The sequence below is a fragment of the Silene latifolia genome, chromosome 9 (genome assembly GCF_048544455.1).
Source record: "Silene latifolia isolate original U9 population chromosome 9, ASM4854445v1, whole genome shotgun sequence".
Taxonomy (NCBI): Eukaryota; Viridiplantae; Streptophyta; class Magnoliopsida; order Caryophyllales; family Caryophyllaceae; genus Silene; species Silene latifolia.
Window position 1 is genome coordinate 6,226,052 of NC_133534.1, and position 17,153 is coordinate 6,243,204.

General features: G+C 41.6%; 1 protein-coding gene across 2 annotated transcripts; it reads right to left on the bottom strand.

Moving 5' to 3' along the window:
* Nucleotides 1-155: 155 nt before the first annotated feature.
* On the bottom strand, nucleotides 156-3,535 carry LOC141598874 (folate synthesis bifunctional protein, mitochondrial-like). 2 transcript variants are annotated; one of them, XR_012523652.1, is made up of 4 exons: nucleotides 3,262-3,535; nucleotides 2,954-3,074; nucleotides 413-2,359; nucleotides 156-325 (listed from the first exon to the last, which is right to left on the bottom strand). XR_012523652.1 is itself a non-coding variant. In XM_074418687.1 (3 exons), exons 2-3 carry the CDS (start codon nucleotides 3,021-3,023, stop codon nucleotides 891-893), a joined length of 1,539 nt encoding a protein of 512 aa, XP_074274788.1. In that variant the 5' UTR covers nucleotides 3,024-3,074; nucleotides 3,262-3,535; the 3' UTR covers nucleotides 383-890. The 2 variants fall into 2 exon arrangements, 1 of the variants encoding a protein (XP_074274788.1); XM_074418687.1 differs by lacking the exon at nucleotides 156-325 and having other exon boundaries at nucleotides 383-2,359.
* Nucleotides 3,536-17,153: the final 13,618 nt, after the last annotated feature.

Genomic DNA, 17,153 nt, shown 5'->3' on the forward strand with positions numbered 1-17,153 from the left:
ATTGATAAGTTATATGAACTTCGGATATGTGTTTAAGATCAATTTAAGTTTGTACAACCTCAATTCTTCGAGAATTAAGACCGGTTTTATTGAGGTGAGTTGCCTGAGTAGGTTCAACTAATTTAGACACAATATGTTGTTTTAGTTCGGTAATATTCTAGAACAAATCTCGACTACTACAAAAAGTATGTATGAACATACCATGATATTGTTGATATTGGTATCACATGATATGGGTACGACATCAGTAACACAAACTCCTTTCTGTACATAAAAAAGTTAAAAAGAGTACACATTTTTACGCATCGTGTTCAAGCCTAATTTACTTATCGCTCTGTCAAAAAAAAAAAAGAAAAAAAAATTACTTATCGAGCAAAAGAAGAAGAAGAAGAAAAAGGCCAAATTTATACACATTCATTTTTAGGTAAATCACAACTTTACCTCTCAATAAAAGTTTAGCACCAGAATTCCTTGAAAGAAAATGTTAGACCCCCTATGTAAGGGTGAAAATGGACATATCGCCTGTCGTATCGTGTCTTTGCACAGACCATCAATGAGACGATAAAAATGAGGGAAGAAAGAATTATTCGAATCTTCAAGACATCAAATAAAGGTGTAGATGAGAATAGATAAAACTTGGTGATGAGATGAGAAATACAAATCCAAAATTTCCCGGGGTTTAAGGAGCAACAATCAGGCGTACAAAATGCCAACTTTAAGGACAGTCATCAGTATGCAAGAACCAGCTGAGCACAACTCTCCTGATGATTGCCGGTTTGTCATTCAGGAGAAGTACTCTTTCTTCCTTCATCATCGTTTTAGGGGAAGGTTTTAGACGCACATGTTGCGAGGGAAATCAGTTAAAAAGAATCCCTTTTAGAATCTAAAAGTTACGCAGAAGATCCAGTTTTCTCAAGCATAGCATCACATAGCCTAACAGCATCTCTGCAATCCCTTACATTATGCACTCTAACAATATTTGCACCACCCAAAACTCCGGCAGTTATAGCAGCCACTGTTGCAGGATCTCGTTCTGTTGCCACAGGGCGATCACAAATTTCTGCTAAAAACCTCTTTCTCGAGGGTCCGATAAGAAGAGGGCCGTTAGCCAACCCCAAACTTGTCTTCCCTATCTCTTTTCGTATTCTTTTCAATCCCATTAGAATCTCTAAATTTTGCTTGGTATTCTTTGAAAATCCAACGCCAGGATCAGAAATTATCCTCCATGCAGGTATACCTGATGATTCCGCATCCTTGACCCTGGAGCTCAACTCTGATCCCACTTGCTTGCATACATCCTTGTAGATTAAATTTTCGAGATTTTGCATAGTAGTCGGGTTTCCTCTCATGTGCATCGCTATATAAGGCACTTTAAGGTCCGCAATAACATTGAACATTTCTGGATCTAATTGTCCTCCGGAGACATCATTGACTATATGTGCTCCCTTCTTGACTGCTTCGGAAGCAACTTTTGAATAGAAAGTGTCGACCGATAAAAATTTTCCTTCTTCTTCGACCATGTCCTTGACTGCATCTAGGATTGGAATTAGTCTTTCTAGTTCTTCCTCGGAAGAAATCAAAGTTGCCATCGGCCTTGTTGATTGCGCACCAAGATCAATTATATCAGCACCTTCTGAAATCATTTGACGGACCTGAGTAATTGCATTTTCCACAGATTGAAACTTTCCTCCATCACTAAAACTATCTGGGGTCAAATTCAAAATCCCCATTATAGAAGTTTTACATGACCAATCCCACAATTTATTCCCAACTGGCAATACCCTCTTCATTCCATCCTTCCCAATGAGGGATTCCCCACCGAGTTTATCCCACGCTTCCAATAACCCACCTGTGAATCCCGACAATGAATGCCACGCTGCAACCGTGTCGTTTTCTATATTTGATCCAAGCACATCCATCAAAGGGGCCATCACAAACGGTCTTTCCCATATCCGCTCATGGGGAATAGTAAGATTGTCAGAGCTTACGCTAGAAGTCCCATAAAAAAGAATGTCCAAGTCAATAGGCCTAGGGCCATATCTTAATCCATCAGTTCGGCCCAAATCCTTCTCGATTTTCTTAAGTGCCCCTAACAGTTCATGAGGCTCGAGTTTTGTGAACCCTCTCACTGCCGAGTTTAGAAAATCTGGCTGGTCGGTTACATAGGCAGGGGCCGTTTCATATAAGCAACCATGCCTTGTCACATTTATGTCCGACTTTTTCATCAGTTGCAAAGCTTGATCAAAATTATCTATCCTATCCCCTACATTGCTCCCTAGTGCAATTACAACTTCTTGCTCCTTAGAACTAACTTCAATGGAAGCGTCTGGCATTGAATGAAGAAGTGAAAGTTGCGAGGCTGCCAAAACACCATAACAAACATTTCAGACTCCGGTTAACTAAAATTTTCCTTCAACACAAAGAATACAAATTTTCACCCAATTTTTCTTTCCCCCTCTGTAGGTAACTCGGTCTCAGTAAGTTTCCATATAAAACATCACTCCAAAATTACTCCAAATGAAAAAAGATGCAAAATGCTGAATATACATTTTCACCTTCAGAACCGCCACCAATCCCTACTCCTCACTCTTCAACAAATTGAGTGCAATTGAAGGTGGGTATAAGAGATTTCGATGAAATTACATCGAATTCATGAACTCTCAACACCCAAGCTCATTCTCCCCATTTTATCATACAATTAATTTCAAATGATTTTTCTCAACATACAAGGAAAAAAGTTCTTTAAGTAACAATAATTCAGCTACACCAGTCATAATAATTATAAAAATCTAGTCTCGCCTACATTACCCTAGTGCCTCAATGGCTCCCGCAAATTGCGAGCTAAGGGCAACACAAATAGGTTATTTCCGAATTACCCAAGATGAAAATAGCGCCAAGAACAGAAAGATTAAAACAGAAAACCTAAATTAAAACAGAAAGATTCGAAATTTACCTCTAATACACTTGGGAACTCCATTAATAAGTGATTTGGAGGGTTTAAGCAGCTTGATTAAATTAATCATATCTCTAAATTCCAATGCCTTCTTCAGAAATTACCAAATTGATTTATAATTCTGGTAAATCATCAAAAACCCATTAAATTTTGATAATTAATGAGAAAAATAAACGCAATTGGGAATTAATTTTAGCATAATGTTAAATCAGAATCATAAATTAAACTTAATTCATCAAATTAATCAAAAGGGCAGGAATAAATTCGAATATAAATTTAAAAAGTTAATAATCGAGCAAAAAGATTACCTTTTTAGAGACCCATTAGGAGTGTTGACTGAAGAGATGAAAGTTGGTACAAAAATGTGAAGAACCGATGTTTCACGCTCTTTGAAATTTAAGTGATCGAGATTGGGGGTTTAGGTGATCAGTGGCGAGTCCAAGATTTTGATTTCGGTGTAGCAAAATATATATATTTAAGGTAAAGTGTATAGATAATTAGTGTGAAAGTAGTAAATTTTGGTGTAGCAAATCACAAAATTCTAACCGAATTTTTCGCCTTTAGTGTAGCGGCTGCGACACCAAAGGCCTTAGTGGCCTCGCCCCTGTAGGTAATGGAGTTAGAGCATCATTTGGCATCCTAAACTTCTCAATTGATTTGGTCTTTGAACTTTCTTTTGGGCTTGACTTCTTAACTTTATTTGGGCTCTAATTTTTATTTGTCATCATGCTTAAATCTTGATTTCACTTAAAATTTCAGCACGACACTTCGGTGAAAGGTTTTTATTTGGCCAAAAGTAGCTTTATTTGACCAAAATTTAATTTCCCGATTTTTTTTGCAAGTGTTTGGCAAGTAGCTTATTTGGTCAAATAAGTGCACGAAATGAAATGCTTACTCATGTAGCATTTGAGAAATCATGTCACCTGAAATGACTTATTTTCCATTTTGTACCCCTTTATTCTATAATATTAAATAATTTTCATATCCTTTTACGTCATTTTACCAAAATCAGCTAACTTTTCAGCTAGTTTGCCACACATTTTTATATAATCAGTTACTTTATCAGCTCCTAATTTCCAGCTACCTTATCAGTTACCTTTTCAAGTTTCAGTTAGCTTTTCAGTTTTCAGCTACATTTTCAGGTTTCAGCTACCTTTTCAGGTAGTTTTGCCAAACAGAACCTTAACTTAGTGAACTCCGGTATTTGCTAAAATGACGGGAATAAGCTATCGAATGCTCAATTTCCTACAAAATGCAACAAATACAAGCAACACACCTAGAACACAATATTAGCTCACAAAAACACTATTAAAGTGCAATAACAGAGCTAAATTACGGGGTAAAATCCTATATGAAATGGACGCTTCAATTTTATCATTATAAGAGCAATCATGCCTATTTTATTCCATCATAATAAATTCCCGACTCACGCTACAAATTTTGCTAAATTTATGCATTTGCCTATATCAATCTATCATCGAAATTTACATAAATTTCTTGTAACATCCAACCTCTACTACACACGTTTTAATATACTCCTATTAAATAACGTTTTTCTTAGGATGTTTGCTGCAAAAGTACACGATAAGTTAGCTTAGAAAGAAAAAAATTGGACATTCCTCACGTCCCATCATTTATTTATCCTTTTACGTTTGGTTGGGGGGAATAAGGAAAAGGAAAGAGAATAAAAATGGTTGATTCCTTTTGTTGTTGTTTGTTTGACACAAAGAAAGGGTAACTCATACCCCCAAAACCATTCTCATCCATACCCCTCCCTCCTTGGGTAAGCCCATAGCCCCATAATCCCTTCTTCCTCCTACTCCCTATTTCCACCACTCCCACCAACACCCACCACCCTCTCACACCGTCAACCACTGCCACCTACACCCTACACCCACCACATCGACACAACCACTACCAGCGACGTCGCCTGTCCACGCTACCCCATATCCTCAACCACTAAACACCACACCAACAACTTCAGTAACTCTCCCACCCCACCAACCACCACCTACACCTTCCTCGGCCACACCACTGAAACCGCCCGACGCCGACCACACCAAATCTGGTGTTTTAATGGGTGTGGGAGGGGTTTTCGAAGGGTTGTGGTGGATTTTTTAGAATGAATAAAGGTGTTTGGGGTCGAGATTGTGGTGTTTGTTGAGGGCGTGAGGTGCGGTGATTAGGTTCGCCGTGGGGTACCGTGAGGAAGATCGCCGGCGCCGCTACTTGTGGTGGTGTCGGTGTAGATAATGGTGGCAGGTGGTGGGTAATGGTGGTGGAGGTGGTGGATGTTGACTTTTAATTCCCTTTCCCTCTAATTGTCAACCAAACACCCAAGTATAATATGGGTGATCCCATTCATTTCCCTCTCTTACCCTTTCTTGATTTCATTCTCTTACCCTTTCCCATACCAAACGCCCCCTTAATTTCTATGAGAAATATTTTATTCAAATGTAAAACAAAAATGATTGGGAAAGAGATAAACCCGACAAACGAGACAACCGGGTCAGGTTCGGGTTAGGACAATTCAGGTTTTCAAGAATTTGGTTCAAGATGGGCCGGGTCGCGTAAGTGGTGGAGCTAGGGGGCTAGCAAGGGTGAGGGCGGTTACAAATTTCAATGTTTTAATTAAAATTTTCCAACTTTTTTCGAGTTTCCCTTAAACGATTACCCATTCGCCCCACGATATTTTTCGTCCCCGTTGGGGTTAATTCTGGCTCCACCACTGGGTCGGATTATTTCGAGTTTGGGTCATTTTCGGGTAGGTTATTATCACATTATTTAAGGATAGTAGTCAGTTCCAACAATAAACATTCGGGTTGGGTTATTTTAAACATTTTATAAATTTGATAATTACATTACCTAGAATATTATTCTAAAAGTTATTATAGACTTTTGATATTTACAAGGAGTATTATTCTAATTCTGCAAAAAAATTGGAGTACATAAAATTCTTTAATGTTCGGTTCGTAAGTAATATTCTACCGTAGGTTGATTCATTCTCATATCTTGAATGTTTATGTCATAAATACAGGCCGAAAAAAGTCTATAACCCCTTTTTTTTTTCTTTTTTTCAAAATCAAAATCTAATTATTTTAAAAAAATCAAATTATATTTAATGTTTCAACAATATTCATTAGTTACCGTTATATTGACCTAATAATAAAAATTAAGTTATCGGTTTGAAAGTTGTATATCAAGAATTATTTTATTCAGGATAGTAATATAAAATACTAAAATTTATATATTTTTTTAATTACTATTTTACATTTCACATACATTAAGTATACATTAAGCTTATATAGTTATAGTCGTATTCAATCAAATTTATTTTTGACCCATCAGGTCGCTCGACAAGGTTGGGTCTTGCCCCTAAATTAATAAGTTGCTTTAAGTTCGGGTCAATCGGGTTACGAGTCAAGACTTGCGTGCTTGGAAAATGGGTTGGGTTAGGTCAAGTCAAAATTTGAGGGATCTTATAATGACTCGGTGAATTATCAATGTCCCAGAAAGAAGGTCAATCTCAATGGCACGTAGTACACTCAAAAGAGGTAAAAAGCGGTACACTTGAAAGTCCATCCTTTAACCATTGCTCTAAATGATCTCGAGCAATCCAACTAAGACACACCAAAAGAGTAGTAGCACAAAAGGAGGCGGCAACATTCATTTTGTGCCATGAGGAATCAGGAGGGGCCTAATAGACTAAGTTAACAGGTATTTGAGAGCATGTCTTAAGAGTGTTGGCAACAAATCAAGAAGTAAGAGCAATGAAAATGAATAGAAGAAAGGCACTGCGGAGTTGTCCAAAACCACCAAATGATTAAGGAGAAAATATCAAAATAAATCAAGACATTGATAATAATAAAGACATGAAACATATGGTTGAGGTGGGGAGGAGAGTCTCAAAAAGAAGAGATCTAAGTGTCTTAGGATGTGTTGCATCTATATTAGTCGTTTATCATACTTTAGATACAAAGATCAAAAGAGAGTGGACAACATGCATGTACATGTTGTACGTAACACATGCAATATTAAACGAATTAAAATACAAATGCATTGTCATTTTTTGTTTTGTTCTATGAATTAAACCTCTCAAAACTTTTATCTAAGGAGAAAATATGTTATGTTATCTAATAAGTGTCGAGTTTAGCAATAACTATTATCTAAGTAATATTTATTGTTAATCAAATATGTTAGCATTAAAATTGATTTGCAGTCTCATTTACACAATAAAGGCTAAAACGTCCTTGCGCATTTTGCATTTAGTCAATTATTTTAGAATCCGTGCAACGCACGAGCATCACACTAGTATTATAATATGAGGTACTGATAAAAATAGTTAGAATATAAAGTAAAATAAAATAGGTACGATAATTATGAAATCAAGTACCAAATGTAATAGACATTTTAACCACAATTAATAATAAAAGTAGTACGGAAAAGTATATAAATTGGTACGACTAAAGTGTCATCTCAATAACTTATAGTGAGATATTGTCTCCAAAGTTTTAGTGAATCATTTGGTTGTATCATCAATTTGCAAATGACTTAGTTCAAACATATATATCAAGGTGAATGCTAAATCACTTTTTTTTAGATCAATATTAAACTTAAGAAGTCTCGATCTTAACGAGTCAATATCGGGTTGAGTCGGACATTTGGTTAATAAATTTTCGGGACCTCCCGATTTGAACCAGGTCGAATTTAACAGCTCAACTAATAATGATTAACATCATTAACATAAAAATAATATTTAATAATTGGATTATTTAATAAGGACTAGTTTTTGTACCCGTGCAAAAAGCATGGAATGTTTTAAATATTAAGGTAAAATTCGGTATTTCAATTAATTTTTTAATATTCAAAATTAGCTTTTAAAATTTTAGGAACAAATAAAAATAATCTATACTATTTAGTTAAAAGAATGCACTATGAGTACTAATATTTGTATATTTTGGAGTTTGACACAATTAACATAACAAATGATATATAAGATTTATGTTCGGTAACGGAGGCCTATTTAATAACTATATGATGGCCATGTTGCATATATAATACGGAGAATCCTACTAGTTGGCCATACTCATACTACGTTAAGGTAGAAATTAACAGATATAGATCTAATAAAAAATACTCTTACATGTGTTTATGTAATACCCGGATATTTTGAGACCCACAAAGGAACCTTGAGATACGTGAGAGGATCCTCAGAATCGTGAAAGCTACTCGTAAGTAAAGGATAGCCCTACACTAAACCAAGTGGGACTTATACTAGACCTAGTGAGGCTTCAGTGGATCGAGTAGAGCGTTCAATTGATCGAGTGGCTGACACTCGGTCGAGTATGACGAGTACTCGACCGAGTGAGTGGCACTCGGCCGAGTGGACTTGACATTCAACTGAGTGCAACTCAACAGTACGCGACATAACCTATTTCGGGATCTTATCCTAAATCATTTCATTTTTCCTCCTTATCACTCCAAATCTTCTCCCTTCTCTCTAAAACCCTCACAAACACTTCTCCATGGGATTCTAGCTTGGATTAGAAGATTACACACCTTATCCTTCCTTCCACTTTGTAAGTTGAGATCTACCCTTTTCTATTTCTTATGAACCCTAACTTTTGGGGATTTTGTTATTAGTGATTAATTAGTAATTAATATGAGTAATATGAGTAATTAATGGGTAATGATAAGGGTTTTGTATTGTATGATAATGTAGGATGTATTGTGATAGTATTATGTGGTTTGTATAGGATGAGATTCGAGTAGCTTGTGGAGATTGTTAAAAGGTAGGTTTATCCTATTCGATTTTGATAATGTGTATACTTATTAACGTGTCTGTCATCATTGTTTTCATGGTATGAGTCGTATTGCATCATATCGGTATTTGAGGATTTTGGTTAGATATAACTAATTATTTATAAATTTATAAATTAGATATGGCAATTTCAAGAAATTGGCCAAAGGGCGTTCCAATAACAAGGTTGCTGCTATTATGTGATCGGTCCCGTGGAATACAAAATCGCCTTTAGAAAAACAAGCCTTTGAAGTCCTTACACCATTTGCTTTCAAAAAATTTCAAGAAGAATTTGCGAGATCCGCTTTGTATACAATTTTTCAAGTTGAGTTCATGGTGAAATATTTTGAGAGGGATAGTTCTACAAATCATATAGTCTTTTGGGACGGAGATACGGCGAAATGCAGTTGCAAAAATTTTGAGTTTTGGGGCATAATTTATCGTCATATATTGCGAGTAATTGTGCATACAGATTCTTTCAATATCCCACCGTTCTATTTACCTCAGCGGTGGCATTGTGATGCTTGGAAGTTACAATTAATATTCAAGAGCTCGATGGTGATTTTTTGATCGAAGAAGAATGCACTCTCATAAACAATGCAGTTGAAAGTGGTGAAGATATAGTGCTATGCCCCCCTCAATCAAAGAGAAAAGGACGTCCAAAAAATAAACGAGATAGAGGTGGAAAAGAAATGGGAATGAAGAAGGCTAAATGTTGTTCTATATGCAAACGATCGGGCCATACTAAACCTACTTGCCCAAACAAAGAAAGTTTTTTCGCCTCAAATACTATGAATGAGGGCGTATCATCTACATCGCAAAAGAAGAAGAAAAAAACCGCGAAGATTTAGGACTCAATCCCGTCTTTAACTTGAAGATTTAGGTGATAATATTAGCCTCTGTTGTCATTTTGATAGATAATCTGGACTTGGTGGTGTAATTTGGATTTTGCAAGTTTTTATTCATTGCTGTAACTTTTTCCCGCGTACATTAAATAGGTATTTGTATGCTGTAAGTGGTATTTAATGGATTAAGTATTTTATTATTAACATGCTTTAATTTAGATTCCCTTGAAATATTAAATTAACATTAATTATAAGAATTTACAAGTTTTTATGTACATCCCATAGGGCTGTATTTATCGGAACCGATAAATGAATGAGACAAAATGAGTTACAAGTCTTCAAAATCTTGAACTCGGAATATCCAAATTCATAAAGGAGATGTTATTAAACCTTTTTTTTATTAAATAAACCATACAAATATTACTTTCAAAGTGTTTACCCACACTTATAGATTAGTACTTATAACTGATTTTCATGGACTTGTCTAGTACTCGTAGAATATTTTCGGGTCTTTAAAATCTTGTCAAAATGACCATAACAACTAAACTATTTACCAACTTAACCATTTTACAAAACTATTTTCCAAAATAATAATTTTCGAAATTTACCTAAATCAGCCATAAACCTAAAAAAAATAAAAATTTTGGAGCTTCACCGTGTTGACACCTCTGCTCATGTCTTTGACAATGATTTTAGTGAATAACATAGCACAAAATCATGGAATCAATCCTATTACTTGATGATCATAAACATTTGTTGTCATCGGAACACGGGTAATCTTTCGAATGCATATTTCATCCTCATCTCCTATAAAATTACCTTTTCCTACTCCCCCCCCTCCATTAATTTCTCTGCAACCGTACGAATATATACCAATAATGTAGATAGCCTCATCAATAAATATAATTATTGAATCACTATAGCAAATTAATCCTCATTTGTTACGAGCAATCTAAAATTATGATATGGATGCAAAATCTGTTTTCACATATCCAAAATAAGACGATTACAAGATTTTTGAATTTGTAATATGGTAGATTCGTATATACTTTGTTTGTTTTTTAATTTGCACGGGACATGGATTCATCGGGTTCGCTAAAGTTAAAAAAAAAAAGTGATTTTATTTAGGAAACTAATTTTCTACTCAGAGAATTCATGTTAGCATGGTTAATTTAGAAAATAGTTTTGAAAAATAGTCATTTTGGGAAATAGTTTAGCTACAATGGTCGTTTTTGTAAAAGACCCAATATTTTCTTGGATTAATATTGTTCCGGGTGTAATTCCAGAGCAGTTATTTGTTACCACCCGTGCTTGTAGAATGACGTCTTTGGTTGGCTTCTCCTTTCGGTCTCCTGAAACAGTGAACAAACTGAGGGCTCGGCTTGGGACCGAGCGAACTCACTCCGACGCTCAAGTCAGTAACTTGGAGAGGTAAGTTGTGGTTACTTGGCGAAGTATGTATTGTAGAGAGATAAGGAAGATATTACCAGATGAATAGTGATTCTTAGGTTCAATTGTGGATCCTTTTCTCAATGATAGTTGAGGAGTATTTATAGACTTTCACCTTTTGTCACGTAGTGGCCAAGTGGCTAGCAGGTGGAAAGACTGAGCTACCCTCGGCCGAGGGGCCATGGCAGGCCGACGGGCCCAGTTGACTCGCCGCCGAGGGGTCTTGGATATGAGTTCGCAGATATGTGCCCCGGCTGGCTAGTTGCCGTGGCCGAGACCCAAGAGACAGGCCGACAGGCCTCGTCGGTTAGGCTGTCTAAGCCGTTGACTTGCTGTGGATATCTTTGACCTTGCTCAATATGTTGACTTGGTCAGCGGGTGCAGAATATGCCCCATCAATTTGCCCCCAGCGTAGTCTATGCCGTGGTATGGGCTCCGATGTATGCTGAACGTATATTCTGCGCAAGTAAATCCTTTCTGCCCCGGCTTCTTCTACCTCGGCTTGGTTCTGCTTAGGCCGTACTATGTCCCCCCTCCACATGGATGGGTAAAGAGCATCCGATGTGGAAAAGAAAGTGACGCTGGCCGAGACCTGGGTTGAGAGTGCCGGTTGCTTTTGATTGCCCCCGGCCGGTGCTACCTAGCCTGGTTGATCATGTGGCCGGCGGATAATGGATGCTTAGGAATTCGTCGAGGAAGATGAACAGGCAGAGAGATATGAAGGGGCGTGTTGAAGACGCTTGGTCACTGTTGCATTGATTGACGTTCAACTGTTGCAACGATTGACATTCCGTGGTTGCATGTTCGGCACGTGTCTGTTCGCTGATTGGCTGACGTTTCATGGGCTGTGCCCTGATTGGTCCTTCTTCATGGGCTTTCCCTTATAAATAGGGCAGTTGGTCCCTGAAATTGGCCACCAATTTCATTTCCTCTAAAATTTTCTTCTCTCTAAACTTTCAAGGGCTTCTTTCTCTCCTAGTCTTCAGAGTCGTTACCTCGGCTAGCACTTTTCTTCAAGGTAAACAACCAAATTTTTCTCTTTTTAATTTGTAAGTTTTGTTGTAAACATGTCCTCTGCTGGTGCCGGATCTAGTAAACCTGCGCCGGGGGGTTCCCCGTCGCATCTTGATGAGGAGGAGATACTAGACGCCATCCCGATAAGGTCTGGGGGCCCTAGGTCTCCGTCTCCCGAAGTCGATCCAAAAGCTTTGGAGGGTTGGGGGGATGATGATGTTGATGATGACTTTGATGATGACGGTGAGGAGAGGATTCCTTCTGGTGAAGAGAGGCCGCATATCCTGGATCACGGCGAGGCTCGCACGGTAGTCCGACCGAGTGTGCTGGACAATAAATTCGCCAGTTGTTCCGGCGGAATTCTTTTCGAGGGTCATTTCTCCTTCGGTGAGGGGTACAAAATCGTTATCCCTGGGGAGGGTCAGGCGGTCTGTTGCCCTCCTCCGGGTCATATCGGCGTATATATCAGGCACCTGGAGTATGAGCTCCGGTTTCCTTTGAATAAATACGTCACGGCCATCATCAAAGCTATGAACGTCGCCGTGGCTCAACTGCATCCGTTGGCCATTAGGACGATAGTTGGCTTCGTATGGCTCTGTCTTTTTAAGGGGGAGGTACCTACAGTTAACTTATTCCACGGCTTCATCATCTTCGGGCATCGACCCCGTGCGGGGTGGTACAGCGTGCAGATGGAGCCGGGTGTCCTCTCCGTTGATAAGCTTTCTTCCTGCAAGGACTGGAATGGGCGGTGGGTGTATGTCGAAGTGCCGGATGACTATCCGCTGCCCCGGTCCTTCCAGCACCAAGTTAACTTGCGGTGCGAGAGTAGGAGGGAGCGTGAAAAATGGGTCTCCCAGAGTAAGCTCAAGATGGATGCCAGTAAGGTTCCTCTTGGTGCGGATGAGGAGCGGGCGTCTGTTTGTTTGATCTTTGAGAAGGGATGGGTGCCCCGACTCGGATAATTCTTCAGGATGAGCTGCTTTGCCGCGTCGGCCTCATACCGGCCCTCAACCAGGGTGAGTAGGGTCGGTGTGAGGCCCATCTTTGCCTGTTACGCTCCTGTTTTTAGAGCTTTGTTTTACTTTTTTTTTTTTTTTTTATGTAACTCTTGTCTGGTTTCTTGCAGACCGGTTCAGACAGGATCTGTCTGAGGGGACCTTGAAGAAGTTAGGGCTTGATAAGGACGGGAACGTTGTTGAGCGGCACCCTCGGGGTGCCGACGCGTGATCGTAGGCGCTACCAACGAACTTATGGACAAGCGGTGAAGGCCTTTGGATCCGGCGGCGGCTCAAGCACGGGTTCTCGGGGCGTGCAAGAGAAAATCAAAGCGGCGTCCGGTCGGCGACGGCGTCAATCACAACTCCCTCTTCAACCCCAACGGTCCAGAAGGAGCATGTGGAGGTCATCGATGTCTCCGAGGAGGTGGTGACCGTTGCGAAGGGCCCTCCTCCTCCAAAGAAGAGAAAAGAGCCACTGCCGGCTTCTACCGTTGCCGGGGAAAAGAATGATTCACCCGGTCCTCCACCTAAGAGGGTCCAGACTGGTACGGACCTAACCTGTGGTTCAGACTTAGCTGGTTTATTATGCATTCCCGATGACCGACTCTCTGATGTGTCAATGAATGTTGACATGGATGCGCTATGTGAATTTTTTGTAGATCCGCCGTCGGCAGCCGCCGTTCTCACTGAGCGGCAATTAAAGAAGCAGCCTGAGAAGGCGGATGACAGAAATGTCACCGTTGACTCCTTACTCCAGAAGGTTTCCCCCGCCGAGCTCGTGGCAGAGGGTACAAGAATATACAAGAGGTTGGCGAAGTGGACCCAACTAGCCGGCTCCCACATTTTGGAGCAAGAGCAAGTCATGGCCCAAGCTAGGCCATTGATCGAACGGCTTAAGCTTGATCTTTCCGCTGCAAAGGGGGAAGCCGGGAAGGCTAAGCTGGATCATCTTGCTGCGCGAAAGCGTGCGGAGGAAGCTGAGAAGCGGCTATCTGCCGAGAGGGCCAAAGTTGAGGCTGCTGATGCCACCGCCAAGATTCTTTGGAGGAGCGGGACAGGTATAAGGGCGGCTACGACGCCGTTGTTGCCAAAAGGGAAGAATGGAGGGAGATGTATGAGGCTCAGTCGGAGGCACTCGCGGACACTAGGGCTGTCCTTGCCCAAAGGGAGAAAGATATTGAGGTGCTTCAAACTAAGATCCTCCCTGACCTGTGCGCTCAATTCCGGGATCAGGCCGAGGAAGCGACCAGGGAGGCGATCAAGAAGCTCATTCCTGAAGGCTCCTTCCCGTGGGAAAAATTTGAACAGCTTCTGGATGAGATGGCCGAGGCCGGGGAAAAAGCGGTTACGGAAAAGGAGGAGGAGGCGAAGGCGGCTCAGATAGCCGAGGCCAAGGCGGCCTATGATGCAAAGGTGAAGGAGGCCGAAGAGGAGGCTGAAAGGCTGAAAGCACGTGGGAATGACAAGCTTTCCTCTGGGCCGGCCACCGAAGTTGACGCTGCTGCTGCCGATGGTGGGCAAAGCATCAGCGTAGGGAGACGGGCGGTCGTCACCAGACTCACCCGGCGTCTCGGATAGCTTTAGCTGTTCGGGGGCCAACTACTGAGCCTTTCCTCCCTGCCATCTTTTGGCGCTTCAAATGTCATGTCTGTAACCTTTTGCTTTTCTTTTCCCTTGTTTTGTAAAACTTTGGTAGGTTGCGTTTTGGATTATCCCTATGGGGACGGCCGTCGTCTGTATCCTTCTCATTTGTAAACCGTTATCATTTTTAGTAAGAGTTTGCTTGTTTTGCCTCTGGCTTGGCCGAGGTCTTCTATTGTCTTCTTGCGTTATTAATTGAGCGCTTTTTCATTTTTACCTTCGGCTTAGCCGAGGCAGCTAGAATGCGTATCTCAACTGCGTTTAACGTCTTTTTCTTGAACATGTTAGCATGTTGGTCGCTTCCTCTTTCACTCTCGGTCTGGCCGAGGCGTCGGATTTGCGCTTCCCAACCGCCGTTGTGAACATGTTAGCGTATCGACCGTTGTGTCCTCTGCCAGGCCTTCGGTGGGCCGAGGCGACTAGAGGTTACGGCGCGACAGCGTTCGTTGACGTGTTGACCGTTGTGTCCCCTGCCAGGCCTTCGGCGGACCGAGGCGACTAGGGGTTACGGCGCGACAGCGTACGTTAGCGTGTCGATCGTTGTGTCCCCTGCCAGGTCTTCGGTTGGCCGAGGCGATTAGGGGTTACGACGCGACAGTGTAGGTTAGCGTATCGATCGTTGTGTCCCCTGCCAGGCCTTCGGTTGGCCGAGGCGACTAGGGGTTTCGACGCGATAGCGTATGTTAGCGTATCGATCGTTGTGTCCCCTGCCAGGCCTTCGGTTGGCCGAGGCGACTAGGGGTTACGACGCGACAGCGTATGTACCTCTTGGGGTGACTTCCGTGGTGTCTACTTCTTGATGGTGACTGGGGAAAATGAACACTGATGGAAAACTTGGGTGGTTCTTCATTAGATATAAACATGCGTCGGGGTGCCCACAGTTGTCTTTGGGCACCTCCGCCACTATACAAAGTATTTCCTGAGATTGTCAGTGTTCCAATGGCTCATCAAAGGCAGACCCTCCATGTCTGTCAGCCGGTATGTACCCGGCTTCATTTCTTCAACCACTTTGTAGGGACCTTCCCAGTTAGCCGTCAGTTTGCCATGAATGTTCCCTTTGTTGGTGGCGGCTGACTTTCTTAAGACTAGGTCTCCTACTTTTAAGTCCCTTTTGTGGACTCTTCGGTTGTAGGCTCTTTTCATTCGGCTCTGGTATACTGCCATGTTGAGGCGTGCTGTATCTCGGCTTTCTTCGACCAGGTCTAGGGAGGTTCTTAAACCTTCCTCATTTTCAACCGGGTTAAAGGTGGCCGTTTTGTATGTTGGCACCGTTGCTTCAATTGGCAGGACTGCTTCGGACCCATAGACTAGGTGAAATGGACTGTACCCCGTTGCTTCTTTCTCCGTGGTTCGCAGGGACCATAGGACGCCGGGTAGTTCATCGGCCCATCTTCCCTTTAGGTCTTCAACTGTCTTCTTCAAACCGTTGAGGATTGTTTTATTGGTCGCCTCCTTTGTCCGTTGCTCTGTGGGTGACAGACGGAGGAGTATGCAAATTTGATACCAAGTTCCTCCACCCACTCATTATTGTGTCACTCCAAAACTCTCGGTCGTGGTCGAATACCATGACCAGGGTAACCCAAAACGAGTTATGACATTTTCCCAGATTACCTTTCTTACTACGCCGTCGTCTTCGCAGAATCGCTACCGCTTCAACCCATTTGGTGAAGTAGTCCACAGCGACAATCAAGAACTTTCTTCCGTCGGATGCCGTCGGAAATGGCCCTAGGAGATCCATCCCCATGTGCAAAAGGAAGGGGACTAACAGGCTGCAGGTCTCGGGATGGCGCATGTATCACCGGAGCATGCATTTGACAGTTGTTGCACCTTTTGGTTTTGGCTCTGGAATCCGCAAGCATGGTGGGGAGAAGTAGCGGCTCGGAGAGCTTTGTGGGCTAGTGTTCTTGCCCCCATGTGATGGCCGCAGATGCCTTCGTGAATTTCTCGATATTAGCTCCGCGTCGGTTGGACCGACACACTTCAAGAGTGGCCTTGTCACGGACCTCCTGTATAATTCTCCTTCAAACACCAAGTATCTTCTTTGCGATCCTCTTTAGCTTCGTGAGAGACTGCGGTCCTCCGTAACTCATTCATCGGTTTGTACTTCATTATCGGAGTCATCCACGTCGTCTCGGCCTCTATGTCGCCCACCATGCCGACGACGGTCTCGGTAATGCTTTTGGCATTCCGATGTCCACCAAAGACGGTTCGACCGATATTCTTGATGGTTGAACTGGCAAGCTTTGAGAGAGCGTCGGCTCGGTTGTTCTCGGACCTGGGAATACATTGTATACGGAAGGATTTCAACTTGAAGTGTCGGCTTTTACCCTTTCCCGGGTATCTCACCATCCCGTCGTCCCGAGTCTCGTACTCTCCTCTGATTTGATTAGCCACTAATAGTGAATCTGTTTTCAAAATGATGTGCTCGCCCGACGACCCTAGCTAGCTCGACT